Here is a 25,973-nt window from a genome sequence, read left to right as displayed (position 1 = left end):
CACTGTTCTTTAGTGCTGACTCTTTCTTCTTTATGGTGCTGTCGTCTTGTTCGGAGGCTATTGCTACAGAGTCATTGCTAGGATATTTTTGTAATTCCGGGAACAATCGTTCCATTCTAAATTTTGTCAGCAGGATTGAATCTTCGAATTCTAATGATGCTTCATATTCCTTCTCTAAATCATCCAATTCGACAAGCTCTTCAATTTCACCGTCCAGTTTCTTCAGGATTTCATATTTTTCTAATAAACTTTTTTTCATCAAAATTAGCTCACCGATTGATGATGTCTCGTCAGTAATGCGTGATTTTATGTCGTCGATCAGTGCTTTGATGTCCTGTCGGATTACGCTTCTTCTTTGGCAAAGGTTTTGCAGGTCCATTCTCGACGTCTTTAATGTCTATAGGTAGTCGTCGAGAAGGATCACGCTCGGTAGAATGTCGAAGCCGTTGTCGTTGATGCCGAAGCCGTTGTTGTTGTCTTTCAGTGGTCTCCGCGAGACGTCCGTCAAGAATCGGTAAAATGGTTGAGGGCGTGGGATTCGGTACATGCACGTTTGGCTCGTCCTCAATTCCTTAAGTTTTCTTGTGGACGCTTGCGGTCAATGGTCAGCGGTGACAGTTCAGTCCCATCGTTGCGGTCACTCACGTCATCGTTGTGGGGCGGTGCGCACTCAGGTCTTCAACTGTGTTATCCTTTGATCCTGGTCACGGCACCATTTTGTTAAAGAACCGAGGCGAGGACCGCGGGACGCGAGCGATTCTTTTTAATGGCGGATGGAACTGTACATTGATAGTGATAGTAGGAGGCAGCTGCTAATGGCCACCTCTTCTTCCTTTCGGATTTTTCCAACAGGGCCATTGACACGGCATCTAGAAATTTCCCCCCAATGCCTGTAGTATTACCCTCCACAGCCGAAACCCACTCCAAAGCAAGTTTTCACAGTTCTTCACCCAAGTAAACAATTTTGTAATAATTGAACGATTCACTGAGGTGACATTAGCAATTCCAGTACAGCTTTGGCTTTAGGGTATAGTCATTGACTTAAAATTCTGAATATCATTTTAAATGGCAGCTTTATGTCGCGACAATGAATAATTTATTTCATGAAAAGTTTTCGGGATGTTGTGGGTATTTTTTGTGGGGGAAATTGGGAAACGATTGGTCTCACTAGAAAATGTTGGGAGCGAACTCTTGTTGTAAAAGTATTGTTGATCTAATTTTATGCTCGAGTAAACCAAATGCTGGCAGTACCTTCCCAGAGTTTAATTAACGAGAGAAGCTTATAGTGGAGCCCGAGATATGAACTTGCATACGAGTCCAACATACGAACTTGCATTGCTGCCTTAAATGCTAAACTGTGCAGAAACATCACTGCAATTTTGTACGGATGCTACCCGCACGACAGAGAAAACTGCTTGCTTTTAAACAAAAACATGAATTCATGTAACAATTTAAGGATAAACACTGCCTGCTTGAAAACTAAACTATGCGCAGAATATATGTCACAGTGCCTCAACAATGCTGTGACTGCACACCGCTACACAGCGCACAAGCTGACAACAAAGAAAAGAGCATACACATACAAGCGCTGACTTCCAATTGGCTTTAATTGAAATGACACTTACTTCAATATGCATTCGCAACAAATGGAAACGTCACACCAAAATAGCTATCGCCATATCTCAAACCTGACACAAAAAATTCTTCAACAAAACAACAGCTGTCCGTGTAGCAACGTGGCAATGATGGACAAGTGGCCTTTAAAGCAAAGCTCTAATGCTCTTGTCCAGCGGTTTTGCCGTGGTCGTGCAAGTTCACCTTCATTTGCCTGCAGACACGTGACTCGCCGGGCCTGCTTTCAGCGCTGCACACAAGGCCCCTTTTTCAGTCAACTCTGCTCAACTAGCGGCGCCGGCCGTGGTGCGAGCGGCCGCTCAGTTGATAGGCAGCCGACCACCCCCGCAGTGTCCCACACATGTGCCGCTGGGTCGTCTTGGGCTACGCGACTCATCTAGCGCCCGGCAAAGAACGCCGCATTCATCGTGAATGAAAGCAAGGCCGGGCCTCCTCCTGCAAGCGTTGCACGCGAACGAACGGCTTTGAGCCGTGGTCGGCAATACCGCTAAATCAAAGGTTAACCAAGCGAAACCAAGACTCAACCAGACTAAGCCAAGCTTTTGTTTTGCATATCCAAGGTTAGTTGAAGTAAGCCCCAGCCATTTTTTAGTGAACTCGGATAACAGAAGACACTAAATAACTTCTCTCTTTTTGTGATAGTTCAATGGAAGGTGCAGTTATGAATTTCTCACCTTGCTTTGCTATTTCAGCTGCCTCTGTGATTTCACATGGTAGTACACGATTATGACGGTAAACTAGGACGGACTCGTTAAACAAGGGTAGTTTAACGAGTCTGTCTTAAAACATGTATGGCAATGCAAGCTTAGATGCCCTTCCAGACCCCGCGTCACATTATTGTCATGCTCGCTCAACCTGTTGTTAAGACAGCGGCCCATTTGCACTGCATAACTCCTAGTGCAGGATAGGGGAATCTTGTAGATTACACCTTCAACACATTAAAAAAATTTTGTGCGATGATTGATGCGGCAGATGTACTCTCCTTAGATATGGGCCTATTTATTTTGCGCAGCCTGGACAACTTGAGTGGTGCAGATAGCATAACCTGAAGACCAACTTGCTCGGTGGCTTTCTTCAGTTTGTGCGATAGGCAGTGGATGTATGACATGACAACTATTTTCTTTTTGCTGGTGTACTTTTCATTGTTACCCTTGTCAGCGATCTCTACAGATGTTAAAAATCCTTCAGCGACAGCACTGAGCAATAACACAGGGTAGCCCGTAGACAAAAAACGGGAAGCTGGAACACTGAAGCTGTCTGGCATTGCGAGAGGAAATAATTTTGTTATTACATTACAGAAATAGGCGTGTTCAACTTCTCACTTAACCAGCTTGGAATGACAGGAAATAGATGATAATAGCAGCTTGTTAGAGTGTGGTTCATACCGCCAACACATACGGGAAGCTTTGAAGATCATTCAGAGATCAAGAAAACGAATAGATCATTGCACCCAAGTCTTGTACGACAGAACTAATGGGCTAAGGCATCCTCAAAAAATTCCAACAACAACTTTTGTGGCTTGATCCCCACTGGAACTGTTGCTGCCAAAACCACGAAATAGTCATTAACAACCCGACACACAGGCTGAAGCACTCTTGAAACATTCCAACGTATTGTTAGAATATTTCGCAAGTGCCTTAGCCCGTTAGTTCTGACGTACGAGATTCTTGTGGAACGATCTATCCGTTTTTCTTGATCTCATCCTGAGCTCTAAAAATTCGCATGTGTGTTGGTGGTAGGAACCACGTGCTAACAAGCCGCCATTATCATATAGTCCCTGCCATCTCAAGCTGGTTAAGTGGGGAATTGAACACGTGTTTCTCAACTGCAATAAAAAATGATGCCCTCATGCAATGCCTGGCAGCTTCATGTTCCCATGCGGGCTGCAAACCTTTGTTTAATGAGTCCATCGTAGTTCACTGTGATAATCATGCACTAACATGTGAAATAACAGAGGTACCCGCCGGGGTGGCTCAGTGGCTAAAGCGTTGCTGAGTACGCCGTGGGTTTGATTCTCAGCGGCCGCTTTTCTGATGGAGGCAAAAAGCAAGAAAAAAAAAAAAACGGTTGTGTGTACGAGATTTCGGCGCACGTTAAAGATCCCCAGGTGGTCAAAATTAATCTGAAGCCCTCCACTACAGCGTGCCTCATTGCTTGCGTTGCATCGGTTCGTTCAACCTTACAATCAATCAATCAATCAATCAATCAATCAATCAATCAATCAAATCGCAGAGGCAGCTGAAGTAGCAAAGCAAAGGGAGAAATGCATAAATGTGCCTTCCATTGACGTAACTCAAAAAGATAACTTATTTAAGGGCTTTCGTTATCTGAGTTCACTAAAAACGCCACTTGTCTGTCATTGCTAAGTGGACAGCTGTTGTGTTTTGTTCAAGTATTTACCACGGGTTTGTGATATGGCAATAGCCGGTTGGATGCGATGTTTTCAGTTGTTATTAATGCATATTTAAGTACGTGCTGTAAGTCAGCACTTGTGTGTGTCGCTTTTCTTTATCGTCGGTATGTGCACTTTGCAGCGGCATGGATTGCAAACTAGCCGGGACCCTTACTCTTTTAAATGCTGTGAGTATTGCTAGGATAATTGCCCCGCAAAAAAAGTTTTTTTTTATTCAATGGAAAAAGCAAATACATGCGTGAAACTAGAACCGAAACAACGAAGTATTTTGAAAGTTTCCCACTCCAGCGAGCTGTTTTCTTCACTCGAAAAAAAAAAAAAACGTGATAAGTTTCCCCCGCGAACAGTACTCTCCGAGCAACAACTGCACGGATGCAGTTCACGCGCAATCCCTATCGCACTGCGCGAACGAGGAAGAAGTGAACCGCGCCTGGTAACAGAAACTGCCCCAAGCTGTACGGTCGTCGGTGCGAGAAGGGGCCGGGCATGTCCAGCCTGACCTCGATAAGGTGGAACGAAAACACGTTAGGTCCCAGCGGGCCTTGGCACTAACACCGGGACGCAGGTGCCTCGATTAGACAGTCGGATCGGAATGCAACGCACCGGAGCTCGCAGCTGCGGTAATCACGCAATCGCGGGTAACGTTCGGACTGCGGCCACCGTCCGTCCAACAGCTGACTTCCACGTTGCCACCTGAGACCGAAACCAGTTGGTCGAGCCGCGCTGGCGTGCTTTACCGAAATGCTCCTTCGCATTGCCAAAACATTTTCGCGGGCTACTTGGAAGACGGCTGGACGCATTAAAAAAAAAACAAAAAAAAACGAATGAACAAAGTCGATCGAACGTGGATGAAACAACCGCGAATATAAGACCAGTTTCACCCATGCAATTTTTTTTTCGCACATCCTCACCACCACCGACGCAGTTTTGCGCACTTTTATTCATAATGTTTTGTGCAGAAAAAAAAAAACGAGGAAGTAAAAGAAAAAAAAAAGATGCTGGTGTCATCACATTAAACCACGGCCCGAACCGCTTTCCCCACTATGAATGGCTGCAGCCGATGCAGCGCTGTTCGTTCCACTTTAGCAAAGCTTCACGTGTGCCGGGAACATTCGGTCCAGTTTTTTTTTTCAGCGTGCACTAAAAAAATGTTGCAACAGGAGGACGGTACCAACCGCTCGAGCGGTGCATTATAAAGTGCTCTGTCATTCGCGGCTGGCGGAAGCGCTAACCTGTAGGCCGGGGGCTCCGGGGTCGATTCCGGAGTCCAGGATGGCGATCTTGATTCCCCGTCCGTCGTACTCGGGGTACTTGCTCAGGAAGGACGGCACGCATGTTTCCTTTTTCGGCAGAAGGGCCCAGATCGGGAACTCCAAGGAGGCATCGGCAGCCATGTTCATGAAAGAGCTCCGGCCGGCGCCAGAGTTGCTGTCTGATTTATGCGCTACAATAGTGGCTGCTCACGGATTTGTAGCAGACCTTGGCTAAGCGGCTGATAAAGTCACTACAATCCGAAGATTAGACAACTTTCAAGCTCAAATGGCGGCGCCTTTTGCGACAAAAGTGAACGAACGCGCCGCGTGTTCTTTCCCGCGATTTGCAACAGTTTGAAGTTGTGCGAAATTTCAACCTGTGGCGTGTAGCGCACATTAAGCCACAGGTTGCGTGCTCACGAACGCGATATCATGAACCTGCTGCCGGGCAACGGGACGACGCCCCCCAACGCCTTCGGAACGTCCGGCGGCGCACGAAAAGAGGTTAGCGTTTATGATCCTCGGCCGCATGTGTGTTGAACGCCTGTGCAGGTGTGTGCGTGAGTGGGTGCCGTGAGTGCATTCTAATCGTTCTAGTAAAAGACACTTGTTGATCTCTTGGACGACCGCGTGCCTGCCTGTCAAGGTGCAACTGGTGGCTTGTGCGCGTTTCACCGCCGACGAAGACGCGTGATGGAGGCCGTGGTGGCTGTTCATGTCGGCGCCGGCTTCCACGCGTCGGAGAAGTTCGACAGCTACCGGCGATTGTGCAACATGGCTTGCCGCCACGCCGTTGGCGTGCTCGAGCGCTCGGACGGCGGCGCGTTGGAAGCCGTGGCGGGCGCCGTAGCCGTGCTCGAAAACGACCCGCTCACCAATGCTGGCTTCGGCTCTAACCTGACGGCGTGCGGCCGAGTCGAGTGTGACGCCTCGGTCATGGACGGCCGCACGCTGGGCTTCGGCGCCGTGGGCGCGCTGCCCCGCGTCGGCAACCCCGTGCTCGTGGCCGAGGCGCTGTGCCGCGCTCAACAGGACGGGCCCCTGTCTCTTGGCCGCACGCCGCCCTGCTTTCTGACGGGCGAGGGAGCGCTGCGCTGGGCCCGCGACCACGTGCGCGCCGACGTCGAGCGCAGGCCCGAGGCGCTGGTCGCCTCGGAGGTGCAGCGGCGGTACGTCAAGCTCAAGCGCCGCCTGGACCGCTGCGCCGCCGAGGAGGCACTGGCGCGGAGCAGCCCGCTCGGAGAACGGCCCGCCAAGCGGGACCCGGACGACGACGAGCCGTGGGCCGTTTCACTGGCCGACGCCGGCACCCTGACCAAGCGTTGCCCGAGTTCGGACAGCGACCCGCCCCAGCTGGACACGGTGGGGGCCGTGTGCATGGACCGGCGAGGCAACGTGGCGGCCGCCGTGTCCAGCGGCGGCCTCTGGTTGAAGCACAGCGGGCGGGTCGGCCAGGCGGCCGTCTACGGGTGCGGCTGCTGGGCCGAGAACGCGGACAGCAGCGGGGGCTGCGCAGTGGCCGTCTCCAGCTCTGGTTCCGGGGAACTCCTCATCCGAAGTGCGCTCGTCCGGCAGTGTGCGCAAGCCCTGAAGTTTCCCGGTGATGACGAGCCTGTGGTGACGCTGCATACTTGTGTCCAGAGGGGCTTCTTGCTGTCACCCTTCCTGAACGGGGCCACGGAGCGGCTGGCAGGGGTGTTGGCCTTGCGCTGGGACCCCCAACGGGCCTCTGGCGACCTCATGTGGGCACACACGACGCGAACCATGTGCTACGGCTACATGTACACAGGCGGTGGCAGCCCCAAGTTTGGGTGCTCGGAAATGCCAGACACGGCCACTGCTGGCTCAAAGGTGGTGGTCGGTGGTGTACCTCTGCAATTTCCTCGCCTGAAGAGAGAAGAACTGTAGAACAGCTACCACATTCCATGTTCACTTGTGGACTAATGTTGTAAAAGGCAAAGTTAGCCGCATAATTCGTACGGTCACCGTTGCTCATGTGACACCATATAAAAGGCAAAGAATGTGCAGTGATTACCAGTGTCCCATACCCTTGTCACTTACCCGAAAGAATTTCAGGGTACACCTAGTCTGTGTATACTAAAAGTTTCTGCACTTAAAGGGCTTTCTTTTGTTTTTCATTTAGCAAGTTGCTAGGCCTGCAAAGTTGAAACAAATCATTTGTAAAATCACTCTTCATCATATGTATTTACTGCATTTTTGTTCATCTGTGATAGCCGAATGGCATATGAGGAAAGTCTCCTGTAATAAATTTCATGAAGACACTTGTTAATTGTCCCAAGCAAAAATGTTGTTTTCTTGGAGTTGCAGAGGTTTAATAAAACCTTTGTGCTCTTCAACTTGGAAGGAATTGAATTTAGTGTTTTTTTTTTATACAACCACAAAATGTAATCACAATATGAAGTTTGGAAGATAAGACATTTGGGATCCCCAGCAATATCCTCGTTCACAGTCATGAACAAGGATCCCACGGAGGGCGAAACACATCAAAATCTACGTTTGGCTTGATCAATGGCAGCGACTTTGTATTGTACTTATGATCTGACCAAACAAACTTGCATTGAGTTTCCTGCCACAAACTATCGTTATTGTGAAAGCCGTTACTGTTACTGAAATGAGCAGGTCTCATATTTGTGTAGTAGTTAAGAGGCTTGCCATAACAGCCACTTACTGGCCTTCACCAAACTCAAGGCCAGCAAAGGTACCCTGTTTACTTGAAATAAGCCACTCAAGATTATAAGGCGAGGGGAGAGTTGAAGGACCCAAGAAAAGAAAAGTGATCAAGCCTAATATAAGGCAAAAGAACCTGCTAGAAAATTTATTTCGCATCCCACTTTCCACGTGCAAAAGGCAATACATACTGGTACTACAACAATCACAAGCTATCATCATCTGATACGAGTGCTTTCCTTGTCGCTGTCACATTCCAAAAGTTCACCACTGTCCTTGGCATTGTCCAGCAAGTTTAAAATGCAGCATTTCTTGACCCCGGGTCCCAACCATGAGGCAGAGATAATTCGAAGGATATGAATGGGGTGGAGTGCATTCGGCAGGCGTCCTCAGATAATGAATGGCAGCCTACCATTGTCCCTGAAGAAGAAAGTGTATGACAGCTGCATCTTACCGGTACTCACCTACGGGGCAGAAACTTGGAGGCTCACTAAGAGGGTTCAACTTAAATTGAGGACGACTTAGCGGGCAGTGGTGCGCAAGATGGTAGGTGTAACATTAAGGGACAAGAAGAGAGCGGAGTGGGTCAGGGTACAAATGCGCGTTAAGGACAAATTAGTAGAAATTAAGAAGGAGAAATGGACGCGGGCAGTGCATGTAATGCGCAGGCAAGATAACCGTTGGTCATTGAGGGTAATAGAGTGGATCCCTAGAGAAGGCAAGCGTTGCAGGGGGCGGCAGAAAGTTAGATGATCAGATGAGATCCAGAAGTTTGCGGGGATAAATTGGTCGCAGTTAGCACAGGACCGGGGTAACTGGAGAATAATGGGAGAGGCCTTTGCCCTGCAGTGGGCGTAGATAGGCTGGTGATGATGATGATTTCTTGAATGAAGCCATGATCATGGCTTTGAAAAGTTTAGAAGTCTGCATTTTGAAGGGCAAGCTTGCACTGTTCAAGAACTTGTGCCCTGCCGCGGTGGCCCAGTGGCTAGGGAATCGTGCAGCTGAGCCCAAGGACGCAGGTTTAATTCCGGCCGTGGTGGCTGCTGTTTAGTTTTAACTGCGGTTTTAACCGACGTGGGGTTGCTTTTATTTTTTACTGACAATGGCCCGTTTGGTTCCAGGGCGAACGTACCCCAGCATTGCACAGCTTATCGAAAATACTTTATTTTTATTTTTATGCCAAAGAAACAATTCTGTGCCTTCCCCCACACTGAAGCGAGCACGTTGTTGCCAAACTATGCCACGAATTTCGATTTGCAAATAGGACTGGTTGCTTCTACACTTTACTGCCTTAAAGGGGCCATGAAGACAAAATACAAGTTTGGTTCATTAGAAAGACTGCTCTGTCGTGATAACAATGATACCGATTTCATCGCAAACTTCGGAACAATAACGGAGATATTAAAGAAAACGCGTGGAGGAGTGGCGACTCGCTAGCCAGTTTCCGGCAACTTTTCCATGACGTCGCAGAATCTTGTTTGGGCAATTGACGGCGGCCGAACTGATCAATCGCCAGGACACATGACTAGATGACTGTAGTGGGCCACTAGTTCCGTTTGATCGAGTCACTTGAATGCTAACCTGCAGTTAAGACACTGAAAATTATGTTTTTAGTGATGATCCATATGACGTCACTCATGCCGATAACACGTCACTGTGGCGCGGAATTTCAAAGTTCTTAAGTATTTCTTGCGTTTTTATCGGTTAAAAAATGTTTTTCATGGCCGCAATGGAGCTGAGTGAGGTACTGAAGCCTAACTATTTCAAGTTAACCAAAGTTGTATTTTCTCTTCACCTCACTGCAGTGTTTTGACATCTCAAAGCGGGATTAAAATTGAATTCATGAAGAGTGAAGACAGTGAAGCAAGAATTAAGTTTCTTGTATGCAGACAACGTTACCACTGACGTGGCAGAAATGGAAGCCGTACAGAATATTCTACCTCCAGCGAACGTGGTCATTTATATAGACATGGCATGCTGGTCATAAAGTTGCAGGCCTATTGGGCTTGTTTAAGAGAACTACAGCAGAACTAAACCAGTTGGTGTTTGCAGCCTCCCAGGAGAGGATATTTAAAATGGCCAAGTTCGATTTGACAGACATGCCAGCCCTGTGCTATTTCGATCCTCAAAAGGCTCAAAAAGCAAAGCACATAGACGAAACACTCATAGTCCTTGGCTTGTCTTGGCTAAGCTCACAAACAGAAGTAAAACTTCAGCTGCATGAAAGTACAGTGCCTAGAAGTATATTCCAGGCACTATAATGAAAGTCTGGTTTCTCAAAAAGAGAGCCTAGCTGAATGTTTTTGAGTAAAAGTATTTAACACTATGTCTTTTACTATTCATTTAATACTGCTCTACCGTGCCCAAGGGCGCCGGTTCAATCACGGTCCTGGTGGCTGCTTTGCAGATGCAGGCAGAAAGCAAAAATGTCCGTGTGTCGAGATTTCAGAACACGTTAAACATCCCCAGGTGGTCGATGTTAATCCGAGGCCCAACACTATGGCGCACCTCGTAGCCCAGTTGTAGCTTTGGTGTGTTAAACCTCACAATCGATCAATATTGTCCTACCGGAAGGACAAAGGCCTGAGCATTTTCATCTGATTTTATCAAAGCTCCGAAGATGCACGTAAAAACAGTAAAGCAGGCCTTGAGGCTGGCCTAGGGGAGGGAGGTGCCCCCACCCTCACTGCTGCTGCAGCCATGCAGTGGAAATCCTTCAAAAAATATTAGAAAAAAACTTGGTGTGGGATGACGGAGCTCGAGTCACCCTTTCCCGCGGAGTGCACTGGTGGAGGACATTTCAGACCCTGTGCTGGCTGGCTGTTTGGTAACACCAAGGCAAGCAAGCTTTGTGGTTGCTTCTAAATGCTGAAAATTTTCTCTGTGGACATGAGAAGTTTTGGGGCATGTTCCCTTTTATCAGGTGGACGTTCGGATGAATCCAATTTGCGTAGAAGTGGTGTCACTAATCTCTGTTTGCCCGTGACCGACCTGCTAATGTGCTAGTCTGATAATCGTGTTGACGCACATGGTCTCACGTACATTGGGACTTTGGTGAAAACTCCTCGCTGCCGCTGATGTAAGCAGTCACAATATCTATGCGGGATCTTATGTACAACTTGCGGGAGCTTTTCACCAGGCAAGCTATGGTATGCATTGCCATATTGTCCACGCAGTTTGTTGGACTGCACGAAAATCCTCCGGATCGTAATCTGTTCTTTCTTTTTATGCTGCATAGTCTCGGTCAAGTGTTTCTACCAAGATTGCTGAGGCAATGGCTTACAGTCAGTCCCAAATGCATGTTATTCAGTGTATTCTATAAATTTTTGTCCACGCCAAATGATCACAGGAGGTCCAAATTAACCTGCTAAAATGCACCATCGTGCATGCAGTAGCTGTGCCGCATCAAGCAGAAAAGCACAACTAACATGCACTTATACTTTCAGTTTATTGGCTGACAGATGGGTTGGGTTGGCAGTGTTTGTGAACGACTCAAAATTGCCGCGTGCCTTCACGCCGGCTTCAAGCCTTCAAGCAAACAATGTCACCGCAGGTGTGCGGCCAGTTGTGAAACCAAGCCTCCGAGGCCGCCGCAGGGATCGTCACATGAGCCCTCGGTGGGGTCCCGTGACAAGGTTGTGGGTGGCGCTGGGTCGGCACTCCGAGCGGCCCCTGGCATCGGAGGTGCTCAGCTGCCACCTACGGCAGCGCGGCCTGCCTCCGTGGACCTCGTTTTTGGTGCGCTACGCTGCTGTGCGCAACGACCACTTTGGCTGGTCGCACTTCAACTGGCCCATGGACGGCACCAACTACCAGGTGCCGTGTGCTTGCCCACTCCTGACAATCAAAGGTCAAAGTGCGCAGAGCTTGTGATTTGGGCCTGCTGAAGCAGTGTAACATGGGCTTGGCTACTCTGCAGTCCCGTTCACCGGAGTATCTGACTGGCTCCATCAGTGGCGCATGAACTATTTCCCTACTGCATCTATCTTTCTCTCAACAACTGACCTAATAATTTATATCCAACGCTAATACATTTACAACCCTGGCCCCGCGCTATCCACTGCATTGGTTATGACACAGCAGCCATGGTACGCTCCGATATTTCAGAACCAAAATGGCGTCTTGCGGTGGCCTGGTGTATTAACTTTGTGTCTCCACCTGAAGCTGTGGTGGTGGCATTGGTGTCGAGGCACCCTTAGGGTGGCACTAAGCCACTAGATCGTAGCTTATTTAGTGGCTCTAGTTGTCACCCTAGCAAATATGAAGGGGGCGGCAAACTCTATGGGCGGCAGGGTCATCACATGGGCAGCGTCTATACGCCTCGAGCTTTGCGATCGCTGCGCCGCCTGCAGCCGCTTCTCCGCGGCGTTGACGGGATTTGCGCTGCGTGGCTGGTAGGGGCTCGTGCAGTGTTTTGGTTCTGTTTCGCTTCTTTTCGCCTTTCCGCGCCCTAAGAAAAACTTGTTATGGTGACGTCTATAGGCAAAGAGTACGTTTGGGTCACTTGAAAAGCAGCTGCGTCTTCGTAGAGGACGTGATCGCCTGCAAGAGCTACCGGGGGACGCAGTTCTGCGCGCTTCGTCGCCGCGCTTCCGTGCGTAGGCGACGGCAGCAGCATATCACCCATGTCACCTCCAAAACATCAAGCACAAATGAATTCTACTGTCGCCTTGTTTAGACCTGATACTGGCACAATGAAAGGTTGGCTTCATTTTGCAGCGTGGACAACGAACGCGGCTTCGTTTCGAATATATACGTCGCAGATAAATGTTTCGGGGATGTGATTACCCAATCCCGGACAATAACTAATGTCTGTTATGAGAATATAAACCATGCGAAAATGTTAAGTAAATTCGAAGCCTGTGCGTCGTTAAATATGTGCCCACACACGCCATATAGCAAAAACCAAGGCAAGTTACTGAAACCGCGGGAAAAAAATGCTGTGGAAGTGCAGAATTAAGAAACAGAAATGTAAAAAAAAAAAAAAAAAGAACAGTGCAGCTTCTGACATGCTAAAGAGGTTCGTCGAAACTTAAGCCAGGTAGGGTTCACTAGACCAACTATACGCGAAATGCACTGCTTTTTCGCGAGACATCGGGGGGGGGGGGGGGGGGGAGGAGGAGGAGGGGAGGGGGGCGCTATGTACAAATGCGAAGCGGAATCAAGCAATGAACGATTTAGTAATCCCACACACAAATCTCGCGTTCACTTTCCTTTTGTTTTTCTACTTCAACGAAGAGCTGATCGTACGGCGGACGCATTTTTGGAAGTATACAGGGTAGGCTGTTCAATAATTAAGCGATGAAAGGTGTCGCTGGAAGAGTGTGATATGGAATAAGGCCCTCTGATTTCAGTTTCTGCTTTATTCTGCAGGCTCCATGTGCTATATGACGATATTTCGAAAAAGCATTTCGTCGCGGACGCGGATTATATTCTAAGCCCGCCTCCGCGCTGCTCGCAGATGATATATGTAGCAGATGAATGTTTGCGGGCGCTCACCTCACGACAAGACGACTCTGTCGTGTGCTGATCCCCGAGTATAATTATGCATTGTCCATCGTACTTTTGTAAATATTCCCGAAATTAACACAGACTGGCTTGTAAATGGTGGTGAGCAATATCTCAGGTATAATATTGGCAAACGTAACTGGCGTGCTGTCAGGTATGAGTGCTCCGCTGATTGCGAACAAAACCGATTTAAATAATAGTGTATAGCCGTATCATGAACATCTGAGGACCCGGTGGTTACGGAGACACTGCTAGTAAATTCAGGTCAGTGTAACTACAATCGGCTCCATCATACGCCGGTTCCGCGACGCTGTCCTGTGGCACACACCTGGCGCTTATACAGACCGAATATGCCGCACTAAGATCGCGTCAGAAACATTTACACTCTCGTAAACACACCCCATTTGCGAACAGAGTGACTGCTCCACATAAACGTGGATTTCAAACACCCGCAAACGGTAAATCTCTGTGGTGAACGTGCTGCAAAAGCAGCGGCGGCACTGGGGAGCGGGGCGCGGACTCCCGCGGCTGCTTTCGAAACGGGCCGCTAGGGGGATTTCAGTGGCGCCCCTACAGGCCGCGCTCGAGGCGTATTGCGCGTGCAATACAAGACAACGCATGCAGACCACCTGAAGGCCAGAGCATAACATTGGAATGAGACAACAAACAGTACTAAAGAGATTGGCGTGGTTCCACTCGCCGATTGATTGTTCAAAATTAAACGCGGACAAGAACGACGACAACGGCGCTTTCTTGTCCGTGTAGTATAGTTCACACTTAATTTTCAAGAATGTGTGTTCACCAACTAGCTCGACTCTCCATTTTACCGATTGATTGCCGGAGCAGAGGTGCGCTGCCACATGCGCGGGGGCAATTGTGGCTCGGTCACTGCAGAACAGACAGGACTGCAGGGATGTCTGCGGAGAATGTGCCCCCAAGTACAAAGAGTCTCCTAGACTCCTTACGAGTCGTAGTGCGGGGTCCGTTTCCATACAAAGGCACCACCTTTGCCAAAGTAAACTGACCCATTTGGGGTGTGATATGCCCACCGCGCGTCATGTAACATCGCTCGTGTGGGAAAGCTTAGCCAGACGGGATTCGTGGGAATGCCGTGATCAGGACAGGGTGTTCTTATTCTCATGTGCCGTTCTGTGCAGCTTCCCATTGACTGCACCATGGCGCGCCTAATGAAGAATGGTAGAGATAGGGGGGGATGCCACCGCGGTAGTTCCCCACGATGGTCACCAACGGCCTAGAGCCGCGTTTATTATGCGGAGAATCGCGACGAACTTCGTAGCAGCGCTGTATTTAAGGACATAATTTTAGTACAATCGCTGCTTCAGCCAATCGATTTTAACAGTACTGAGTTATTGTTAAATTCTAATGTTTGAACTTGGGCTGATGGGATCTTTTGCGTATTTTTGCATATTTTGACAAAAAACTGCCCGTAGGAGGAAAAGTGCGCGTTATTTTGGGAAAAATACATGTAATTCCATTCCCATTCCATTCTGGGCAAAAGGCGCCTAATTCAATTCCCATTCTATTCATTCAAGTATTGTCGCCATTCCATTCCCATTCCATTCCGGGGTCGCGAAAATGTGGAATGATTCCGGATTCATTCCAATTCCGGACTGGTAACTCCGCAACACTGCAAGGGAGAGGGGAGATTCTGCTAGGCTAGCAGATATCTGCAAGTAATCAGCCCGGTAGGTGCGCCTTGCCGTACAGCATTGACTTTTTTATGTTTCTGAACGGGGGATGGAGAGGGGGGAAGCTAGGCTTCCCTCCATCCCCTAACACAGTGGTTCAATGAGTGTACCGAGGACCCCTTGCGGGCTTGCAGGAGCGACGGGGGACCACACGATGAACTATGTCGATCGGGTCATAATGTCAAATAATTGTGACTTGCAGCTAAAGTCGCCAACATACGTGTCAAATACGTGTGAACATACGTGTCGCCAACATGTGTGTCAAATTTCCAACAATTGGCTTTTGCAGCTGTCACCCATCATCTTGTGTGTCTGGCTTTGCCGCATAGCTGGCATGTCGTGCAAAACGCCAACGTTAGAACACGTGCTACGCGGAGAAAAACTGACAAGTTATGTAGCGAAACCACCTTTTTTTTTTGCATTTCTAGCAAGATCTAGCAAAACGGAGAAATGTATGGGGGTGTTAGTAATTCGGGTAGGTCTTCGCGGACCCCTGAAATGCCCTCGCGGTCTCGCTGGGGTCCGCGGACCCCATTTGAGAACGACTGCCCTAACGAATCGAACATACCAGTGTTTCCCAACTTTTTTCTCCAGCGTAAACGGAGGTCTTACTGGAGGGACGTTGGTGAGAATAAAGGGAACTCTCCCCCCCCCCCCCCCCCCTACCTCCCTCCGGTAAGACCTCTGTTTACTCTGGAGAAAAAAGTTGGGAAACTCTGGTATGTTCGATTCGTTAGGGCAGTCGTTCTCAAATGGTGGTATATTTTTTTCTCGTGTGTTTTGTGAACATCAATATTTATTTGTAACATCTCTGGAATATAGTTAGGTTTGGTTCTGCGATGAATCAAATTATGTCTTGCTTCCTCTTAGTTTTTTCCCCTACTTCTTCCTCTATTAGTTTCGCCTAGCTTTCTTTCTTTTGTCTGGAGACTCGTTTGGTAGTTAAGAGCTCAGGTGCAAAAGGGACCATTTTGCCTATCTGTGGTCGTCTCGGGCGTGACTGAAGTCGAGAAAGCATTGCTTATCTTTATGTCTCTTAGTTACTGGTTTGTCAGCTTTTATGTTTTAATTATAAGAAAATGCTTTTTCTAACTGTTGGTAAACTGGTCCGCTTAGTATTGCTTGAATGTTGAGTAAGAACACTTTGAATTTTTGTTATTTTGTGTTTACAAAGAATAAAAGAAGTGAAAATACATGATGTTACACTAGGAAAAATCTGCTCCCAGGCAGGCTTGCACCGCTCCAAAACTCTTCTTTTGGTGCTCCAAAGCTGCTTCAAAAGTACCCTTTTACTGGTCCAAAGCTGCTCCAAAAGGCTCAAGCCCGCTTGCACCCCTGCCTTGAAGTGATACCACGTGACTTACAGCAGCCGCGACCATAAAGCCATGTCGACGTGGGGGTGTATGGGAAGACCCCCGCTTTTGGTTTGGGCTTGGCATGAAAATTGGATTCTTAAGCGATTTTGGGGATTTGCTTTCTTCACTTTGCATTATCACGTCTACGAGCTACGAGGAAACCGAAATCCTCCCTGTTGTGTGGTAGCCGTCTTCGGTTAAACAGGAGGCAGTGCGTGATCGTACCTGATGGTGGTCATGCCGCAGTCGAAGGACGTATGACTGTGCGAGTGATATGCCGCCGCGAAATTTGTAGCTCACGAAAAAAAGAAACGAAACGTACTTCAACGAAGACAAGATACGGCAGATACGGGCGCACGTATCATTCCTATCTTGTCATCGTTCACGACTGTTTAACGCCACGTTTTCTTTTTTCGTTAAGTACAAACCAACTCGCTCAGCGGCAAGTTTTGTTAACCTGTAGCTGACAGTTGATGCACCGGTTCACCACGAAGGCGACGTTTTCATAGGCACGCTCAGAAAACTTTCCGAACTCTTCAAGCAACTTATTATTTGCAATAGTAGTAAAATTAATAAAATCAGTCTCTAATCAGTTCCCCCCCCTCCCCCCCCAAATATTAACCTTGTTCGTAACTACAACCTTGGCCTGCGGAATAGCAGGCACAACCGTTCCGGCAAAAATACGCTTTACTTCTTTTTTCCTTAGTTTTAAAACAGCTGTTTTTATTTTCCACTTACGTAATTGCACACTATTCTTCGCGTTTTTGTGGCACTTTGTTTAAATTTGTGGTCACTAACACGTTTCAATCCAAGCCAATGATTAAACTAAGGCGAGCGCCATGGCGAGCGCGATGTATAATGGCGGTCCATGACGACACAGACGGCCTTGATGTTAGTCGCATAGACGCTAGCGCCAGATTCCTCTCTGGTGTATACTGTAAGAAACTCTGTGCAACCACTTCCCGCATTCTCGCTGCCATGCGGCTGCCCACCACGCTAGCGTGCCAACAAGTGTTGGAGGCCATCGAAACGATGCGGCGATGCCTCCTTCTCACCGATTGCGGCAGCGCCCGCGAGAAGTCATCATCATCGTCATCATCGGAAGCCTATCTACTCCCACTGCAGGGCAAAAGCCTCTCCCATTAATCTCCAATTACACCGGTCCCGCGTTAACTGCGACGAATTTATCACCGCAAATTTCTTGATCTCATCTGCCCACCTAACCTGCTGCCGCATCTTCTGCCCCGCTTGCCTTCTCTAGGGATTCACTCTGTTGCCCTTAATGACCAACGGTTATCCTGCCTTCGCATTACATGCCCTGCCCACGTCCATTTCTTTTTCTTAATTTCTACTAGTATGTCCTTAACACGCGTTTGTTCCCTGACCCACGCCGCTGTCCTCTTGTCCCTTAATGTTACACCTATCATCTTCCGTTCCATTGCTCGCTGGGTCGTCCTCAATTTAAGTTGAACCCTCTTAGTGAGCCTGCAAGTTTCTGCCCTGTAGGTGAGCACCGGTAAGATGCAGATGTCATACACTTTCTTCTTCAGGGACAATGGTAGGCTGCCATTCATTATCTGAGAATGTCGGCCGTATGCACTCCACCCCATTCTTATACTTCGTATTATATCTGCCTCATGGTTGGGATCCGGGGTCACAACTTGGCCTAAGTAGATATATTCGCTTACCACTTCCACTGCCTCATTGCATAACCACGATCAGGAGAAGCGCACTTGCAGGGACACTTGCAGCCCAGTGTCCGATATATCGAATGTGCCCGTGATCGGCAGTTCGATACACGCGTACAAAAGCGCCATACTTTTCCATGAGATTTCCAAGGGCATGCTTCGACTGTTTGATATAGACAATGTTTCGATATATCCGTGTTCGGCTGTATTTAATAGGAAAACTGGTGCGTTCTCAGTGGTCTCTGTACAGTACAGGGGCGTAGAAAACCGTTGATGATAGTCTCACCGTCTCGGCTGACCATCAGTGCTTCAGGAGCATGAACTGTGAATGAAGCAGCTCTGTTGTGAAACTCTCTCTAAAAAAAAGTAACGATATCGCGTCTCGCATCTTAAGACCTAAAGGTAGATGTCTTGTGCAACTTGTTTTGCTTTCTTGCTTTGCATCCGTGACTTCTGAACGACAAAAAAAAGCAGGTAGCACCGCGTAAAGAATGTTTGAATTGAGCGGATTCCCAATAATCCTGTGCAGTATATATTAGCAAGTAGCTGTGTCTGAGCACATCCATGCGCTATACTGTATAGGCTACTGTATTCAGACTCCTTCACTGAGGCGCCATGCAGGTCCTGCGCACCGGCTGCTACCCGTTCATCAAGTACCACTGCTCACGGAGGGCGCCGCATGACTTGACCGTGGAGGACGCCTTCTTCCGCTTCCTCAAGGTCCTCAACCTCGGTGAGGGCCCCGTTACCTCTAACTTTACTCGTTAGAATCTTGACGAACAAACAGCACGACTGAGACACAATAAACAACGATTAGTGGTGCCATCTCCTGCCAGTGGCGCTACCTGTTAAACCTGTGTTGTGACTGCCTTTTCTTATATGGCCAGCTCCTAAACATTCCACTGGCCGTAATAAAAGTACAATGTCCCGATATTTTGGGCATCAGTGCTGCTCGAAACCACGTTAATGCTTGTACCTATGAAATCCCGAGTATCCCGCGAGCTGTCCATTGTCTACTACCTAGAAGTTTACATTACACAGTTAATATATAGGCAATTTTAGCATATCGTTACCGTGTTTGCGTTACCGTTTACCGTGTTACCGGAAGCCGCTGGCGACGGTGAAGCCTGTGACGGTAAGTTACCGTTCGCGGTAACTCTCGCGCTGCGCAGTCTACTCCCGCAAACACGGTAAACGGTAACGCAAACACGGTAACGATATGATAAAACTCTCTAATAAACTAACTAGTGAAACCCTCTAAATTTATAATCCTCGTTCGCACAGTGTCCCCTCCTTTAGTGCGTGTTCGCTCTTATTCTCCCCACGCAGGCATCCCGACGTTGGCGTACGGCCTGGGATCCCTCCTCATGATCCGGCACCGGGAAGTAGTGCACACGTCACGTGGCCCCGTCACCGTGTACTTCCTCTACCGCGAGGAACCGGACGCCCAGTACTAGCAGTCGTTGTGCCATCCGCGCCGAGCACTGTGACGTAATAGCGAATTCCGCACTAGCGACACTCACTGTTGCGATTGCGGCTTAGAAAGTAATTTTCACAACCGCTATGCCGGTGGCGTATGCTGTGAACGGCGAATAAAGGTAGTGTTGCCCGCAGCGCATCGTATTTGAGTGCCTCGTCCGCCTTTTGTGCCGTCGGACGCCCGCTCCCACGGCTACGATGTCTCGTCTGGACGTCAAATCCGACTTAGACCATTTCATATGGTCATGCGTATAGTACTACTAGGAGCATCGAAAACAGTTCCTAGCACGTCACACCCCGTTTACCTTTGCTGAAATATCAGAGCTGTGGCGGGCTTCTTTCGGAGCTCGCTAGCTTTGCAAGTAAGAGTGGTCTGGCGCGATAGAAGGGTGACCCATAGTTCATCACAATGAGAAACTGTCAAGTGCAACTGAGAACTGCAACTGATACTACTCTATCAGCAAAACGGCACTTCAAATTCTTAAAAATACTACCCAAATACCTGAAACGCGGCTCATCTGGATACCTGGACACGAATCTCTCGAAGGTAATGAGGCCGCTCACGCCGCTGCCCGCGCGCTTATTCATCGGGCCATTACCATAGAGGGAAAAACACCGCTTGCGGCCCCCAAAACAGAACCGCTTGTCAGGTATGCTGACATTCTCATTTACTACCGTCAAGGCCGAAGAACCTTCCCGACTCCGCACTCCCAATTAAAGGAGCCATGAAGAGAAAACAAAAGTTTGTTTTATTCGAAAGATTAGGTGTTTCATAGTACCCTAAGATTTTCCCGGAAGCAAATGATGCTTTATTCACGACGAGGAGCTACGACAGGGAGACCCAGATCCAGGCCGTCCAGCAGGTCTCGGCCGCACTCAAAAGGCAGCGACCCAGCGAACCCGAGGGAAGACTGCCGCTCCAGACCAGGGGCAGGCGTGGTCGACCCGAGGAAGTAGCGGGGCCGCGGCCAAAGTAGAGGCGACACCAACCGAGACGACGTCAAGGCCGCGTCGCGGCGAAGTACCCTAACAAGACCAGGGCGACAAGCCGTCTGCAGGCACTATCAATAAAGTTGTCGTACCGTACTGAGAAATAAGGCAATTTAAGCCAAAATTTTAAATCTCCCCGCTAAATTGTACATTTCGTGACGTGAACAATGGCGTCATACGAGCCGGTCCATGAAACGGATACTTAGTATGTCGACTCCATATAGCACCCGTGCACACGCGGGAATCAAACAGGAACGGCGGCCATTTTAAAAATACTAGTAAAACCTAGTGCACCCGCAGCCCTAGTCATGGAATCGCCTGATCCGGAGAACAAAACTCTCGCCGAGAAGCTCGGGCTTGCATTTAACAACCGCACACCACTTGAACGCTCAATGCTTCTAAGTGCACGAGCGGCAGGAGTTGTGGGATACGCGGATGGACCGGATAGCGACCATTCCGCGATAGCCACAACAGACGACCGCCCAGCCGTCGGCATCGCTGCCTCGTCAGCCCCGTCGCGACGGACGAATACAGACTGGTACGTATGTGCCGTATTTTTATTACGGTTAATAATAGTTTAATTTCAGTAGCAGTATCCCTTATGCCAGTTGGCCGGTGTCGTGTATGGAAAGCCGTTCGCGCGAACTCTCTGCTTCGACCAGAAAGATACGAGCGTCAATGCGCGGTGTATACGGCATTTTTTCCCCCAAGGTCAGAGCGCTTTGGCGGCGATTTGACAAAGTCAGCGACGAGCGCCAGCATGTCCCAGGAGTGAGCTAACGTAAGGGTCCCTGCCGTAATCACTTCCTCTGAAATGAAGCGAGCACACTCGTACTTCCTTTAGCTCTCTTTCTCCTCCGTTTGCAAAGTTCACAAAACGTAGCCACTTGCTTCGCCGAGGTTCGTCGTTGGGCAGCACATGAAAGGAGATCTCACCGGCGGGGATGTCGCACTCCCTCGACGATTTGCCCGCACTACATGGGCATTTCAAAACGCAGCAACGAAATTTCATTGTAAAGTGCTCGAACAAACTGAAGTTTTCAGTGGTTGTAAACTGTAAACGACAGCAGCAAGCCAACACGGCCTCCATACCAAAACCTGTGCGACGAGTGGCACTATCTCGTTGCTGCTCTCTGTTCCTTACTCCCCTCGTTTCTATTTTTACCTTTGCTGGTTGGCGATATGACGGCCGACCTCCTGTGAAGGGATTACGATACCAAGCACGGTCGCGGCTGTGCGTGCTGGGACGGTTCGTTGGCCCCGAAGAGCCTCGAACCCGAAAATTCGTCTGCGCGACGGCGAGATGTCGAGTTCGGCTGGCGGTAGTTTAGTACGCATTGGCGTACATGCTTACGTGTTTATTCGGAACTTAAACCGTTTACTCCACCGTTCTTAGTGTCATAAAAGGACTGTGCAGTATGTTTAACGGGCATATAGCTCACTATGCAAACTGGTAAGCCCTGCCTAACTTGCGTTTGCTTTTGCCGGCCTCCACCAATCGCAGAGCATTCTCGTGTGACATCATAGATTCTGTTGCGGGAAATGAGCTGGTGGGTCGCATGGTCATTCCCTTTTTTCCTAATTATGTAGCTTATTTGAGCGAAGTTTGTAAGTTTGTGTTAAAAGTGGTGTCAGTATGGTTCTAACGAGGCAATCTTTCGAATGAACCAAACTTGCGTTTTCTCTTCATGGCTCCTTTAACAAGAGCAGAAGCCACCACCCTTCGAAGACTACAGACGAATACGTACCCCCACAGAACCCTACTCCATGCGATTTACCCCATCCAATACCCGTCTACCTGCAATTTCTGTCCAACGCCCGGTACACTGTACCACCAGATTTGGGAGTGCCAGAAGACCCCAGGCCTTGCCCCAATAACCTCCCCCTCCTACAAGCAGTGGGTGAACCGCCTGACGAGCCCGGACGTTGGGATCCAGCGTGAACTGGTGAAGAGGGCCTGGACCGCCAGCCGAGCTCAGGGTATCCCGGAATAGGGAAGCCCCCCACCGGGCGGGTGCCCTAACATCTGCACCAGCTTGACAAATAAAGATTTATTCACCATTTCTCCCTTCACTCACAACCGCAACCACCCCATGGATTGGATTCGACCTTCCTGTCCAATAAAACTGCAACTAACTACTTACGTATAGAGGGGAAAGGGTGAGGAGGAGGGCGCAGTGCAGTTAAAGTGACCGTGCAGTCCTCTTGCTGTGCTGACCAGCTTACACGGTGCGCAGTGTTGCCTTGTTGAACGGAGCGTGGTGGGGCCAATGGCATTGGCCCAGTTCGTTATGAAGCCGTGGTGCGGAAAGGTCCTAATTAGAGAAACAGGCAAGTCGTGCTCGACTTCATTATTGGGCACTGAAGGTAATGCGGCGAAGTTTTATTTAATATCGACTTGATTGCGCAGCTTAACATATTTAATCCATCATTTGAGTGGAGCCTCAAGATGGTGGAGCCTCGGTTTATCTGAAATGAGTGGCAGCAGAAACACCCTGTTATCGGCAATATTAGAGAGTGTTTACTATAGGGCTCGGTATAGCGTTTGCTGCCTTCGCGTACACTAAACGTTTAATTTTTGTGGCACGCTACGTTGGCAACGCGAAGAGAGGTTTAGTACAGTGTTTCCATAGTTTTGGTTTGCGAAAGGCTGGCACTTACTGCGCCATCTCTGGAGCCGAATGCAAAGCCACTCACTCATCTGGCCGAACGAGCAGCTGGATTTTTTCACGACTGATCAACCAGTAGGGTGATTTCAGATGAGATCGAACGAAGGGTGGCTGCTCGACCTCTTCAATTTTATTGAATTTGTTTGTATCATTCTCTGATTATTCGAAAGTCCTGAGTCACTAATATTTTCCGCGGGAAAAATTTTGTCAAACTAAAAAAATTTGGAACAGGGCAAGAGGAACCCCCACCACTACCTACCCGTGTGCCTCCGCCAACTTTAGCGACGTTTATCCACGAAAACATTTATTAGGGAAAATACATAAATTTTATGCTCAATTTACGCCTGGTGTACATTTCTTTGGGAAAGATTTGTTGCTAAAAAAAATATCACATCTTCGTAAAAAAATGTAAAATTCAGGGCCCATTTTTTTTCGAACTTGAGCCTCAATATTACAAAAGGTACCTAAGTTACAACCTTCGAAAAAAAAATTTCTCTGGGAAAGATTTGTTGCTAGCAAAAATATAACGTCTTCGCAAAAAAATGTAAAATTCATAGCGCATTTTTTTTCGAACTTGAGCCTCAATTTTACAAAAGGTACCTAAGTTACAACCTTCGAAAAAAAAAACATACAAAATACAAACATTCAAAATATTATAATTGTATAATATATGTTTAAGATGTAACCGACACGAAAGTTTGAAGAAAAACCGAAAGACAAAGTTCAGAGCTAATAAAAAATAAAAACACATCTTTGATTTTTCTCAAATTCTATCCAGATGTAGGCCTTTATATGTATTTCCATTATCGTCAAGCACATGTTGCATCATTTAGTTCCTGGAGCGCGTACAGCGCGAGAGAAGAGCCGCCCAACTCTCCACGACGTACTGTAGTGATAGCGACTCGCCTCAAATCTGTACAAATTACATACGTTTTGTATAAAATGCAAACAATTGTTCCACGGATGCAATAACTGAGAATGGAACAGGAAAAATGGCATTTTCAATGTCCACGTTGGCGCCGAAACAACCAATATGTGCCCCATTTGAAGTGTATAAGTTTGTAAAAAAAAAAAAAAACGACAAAACTCGAAGGTTCAACCCCATATTAAAAAAAATTAGCAGTGGCTTAGCTCGGCTATGCCAGGATATGCGTAGCGTTAGCTAAGGTTCAGCAATCCAATCCGATCCAGTAAAGTCCAGTCCAGTGCAATCCAGTCAAGTCCGGTCCAGTCCAGTCCAGTCACTGCTCCTCGCGCATGCGCAGCACGGCTCTCCAGGAGCCACGCGAAACGGCTATCAAGCGGCTCTGGCGCAGCGTCAGACTTGGCTCAACAGAGGCGCACAGCTGGGCACGTGCCGGCGCCAGTGGGTCTGCCGCGGCTATGACATCACTCCTCTGCAATGTGCAGACCGGCGAATGTGCAGACCCAATTCTCTACACACCAGTACTCCATTTGGATTGGATTTCCAATGAAATCCAATCTAATGCAATCCAATTTAATCCAATCCAACCCAAATTCAATACAATCCAATCCAATGCTCCTCGCGCGTGCGCAGCACGGCCCTTCAGGGTCCACACTTTCAATTTTTGTGAAACTCTTTCAAGATGTTGACCGCTAAATTCACTTTCGTTAGAAGTACAAACACCTTGCATCATATCAATGCTGGAGTGTGTAGAGCGCGAGTATGTCGCCCTGTCAGCCATGCTCCCCGCGGGGTGCTCAGACAGGAAACAGTGCTACGTCCTTAAGATTTGCGTATATCTGATTTTTTTTTCTACAAAAGGCAACAGATAGCACCTGAGGGGAAATTACACAGAATAATGTAGACAAAATTGATGTTTCAAAGTTAACTTGCGATACTATAAACAATCGTCACCCTATCGAAATTGTACACAGCTGTGTAGCACAGTTACCACTCTGTTCCCCGCCATATAGGCGTTTAGAGTTTCCTTAAAGGGTACACCGAGGCCGTTCTGTATAGATCACATGTACCCCCTGCGGATCACTTAAATTTTGCGCCACACGTGTCAGGACTGAATGCGGGGAACGCATACACTGGTCGCCACTATTCCTTTTTCCTGTCTAGGTAGTAGGAAACTTTATTTCGCTTCACGCCTGGGACGTCTATGAACTTGACGTTCTTATACTACAGTTGTCATGTTTCGGGCCGGATGAATTCCAACTCTTGAGATCTTCCTCGGGTTTTAAAATGTTTGGTGGTGTTTAAAGGTTCCTACAACTACGTCGCATGCATTCTTTGGAAATGCATTCCAGATTCCTTTTTAGGGTCAAGTGCCTTGTATACAAATTAAAGCCGTTCCACTCAATGTGAAAGCAGTCGGGAGTGCAGAGCAGTGCTTCGCCATAATGGGCTGTAGCACCGTTATCCGCTCACTGCTACCACCCAACGCATTTCAAATTTCCCGCCTTCGCAGTGCTCGCGCGCCCCCTGCCTGAAACTGCGCCAGCGGGAGTTCTGTTCTTTTTGTGTTTGCTTTTCGTCCCCACGTGCCGCCTTTGCCGTTGCACTTCCACTTTTATTCGCTTACTATCGTAAAAACCAACCCAACGAGCGTTCCC

General features: G+C 48.3%; 3 protein-coding genes across 3 annotated transcripts in view; 2 read left to right on the top strand and 1 right to left on the bottom strand.

Annotated features, from left to right (window-relative positions):
- LOC144168951 (tripeptidyl-peptidase 2-like) overlaps positions 1-5,512 on the bottom strand; it is a 74,622-nt gene extending 69,110 nt beyond the window's left edge. The window contains exon 1 of the mRNA XM_077697949.1: positions 5,281-5,512. Within this exon, the coding sequence (XP_077554075.1) occupies positions 5,281-5,448 (168 nt within the window). The 5' untranslated portion in view covers positions 5,449-5,512. The remainder of the gene's footprint in view (positions 1-5,280) is intronic.
- A 35-nt stretch (positions 5,513-5,547) lies between these two features.
- On the top strand, positions 5,548-19,863 carry LOC144168950 (uncharacterized protein C15orf61-like). Its single transcript, XM_077697948.1, has 4 exons — positions 5,548-5,805; positions 11,546-11,808; positions 18,874-18,985; positions 19,582-19,863. Exons 2-4 carry the CDS (start codon positions 11,599-11,601, stop codon positions 19,707-19,709), a joined length of 450 nt encoding a protein of 149 aa, XP_077554074.1. The 5' UTR covers positions 5,548-5,805; positions 11,546-11,598; the 3' UTR covers positions 19,710-19,863.
- LOC144168949 (threonine aspartase 1-like) lies at positions 5,799-7,668 on the top strand. Its single transcript, XM_077697947.1, has one exon. It carries the CDS (start codon positions 5,995-5,997, stop codon positions 7,207-7,209), a length of 1,215 nt encoding a protein of 404 aa, XP_077554073.1. The 5' UTR covers positions 5,799-5,994; the 3' UTR covers positions 7,210-7,668.
- Positions 19,864-25,973: the final 6,110 nt, after the last annotated feature.

This window comes from Haemaphysalis longicornis, unplaced genomic scaffold (genome assembly GCF_048455015.1).
Source record: "Haemaphysalis longicornis isolate Haplotype H1 unplaced genomic scaffold, Haemaphysalis longicornis Haplotype H1 scaffold_2, whole genome shotgun sequence".
Classification (NCBI taxonomy): Eukaryota; Metazoa; Arthropoda; class Arachnida; order Ixodida; family Ixodidae; genus Haemaphysalis; species Haemaphysalis longicornis.
Note: the sequence above shows the minus strand (reverse complement) of the source record. Positions and strands in the feature narration are given on the sequence as shown.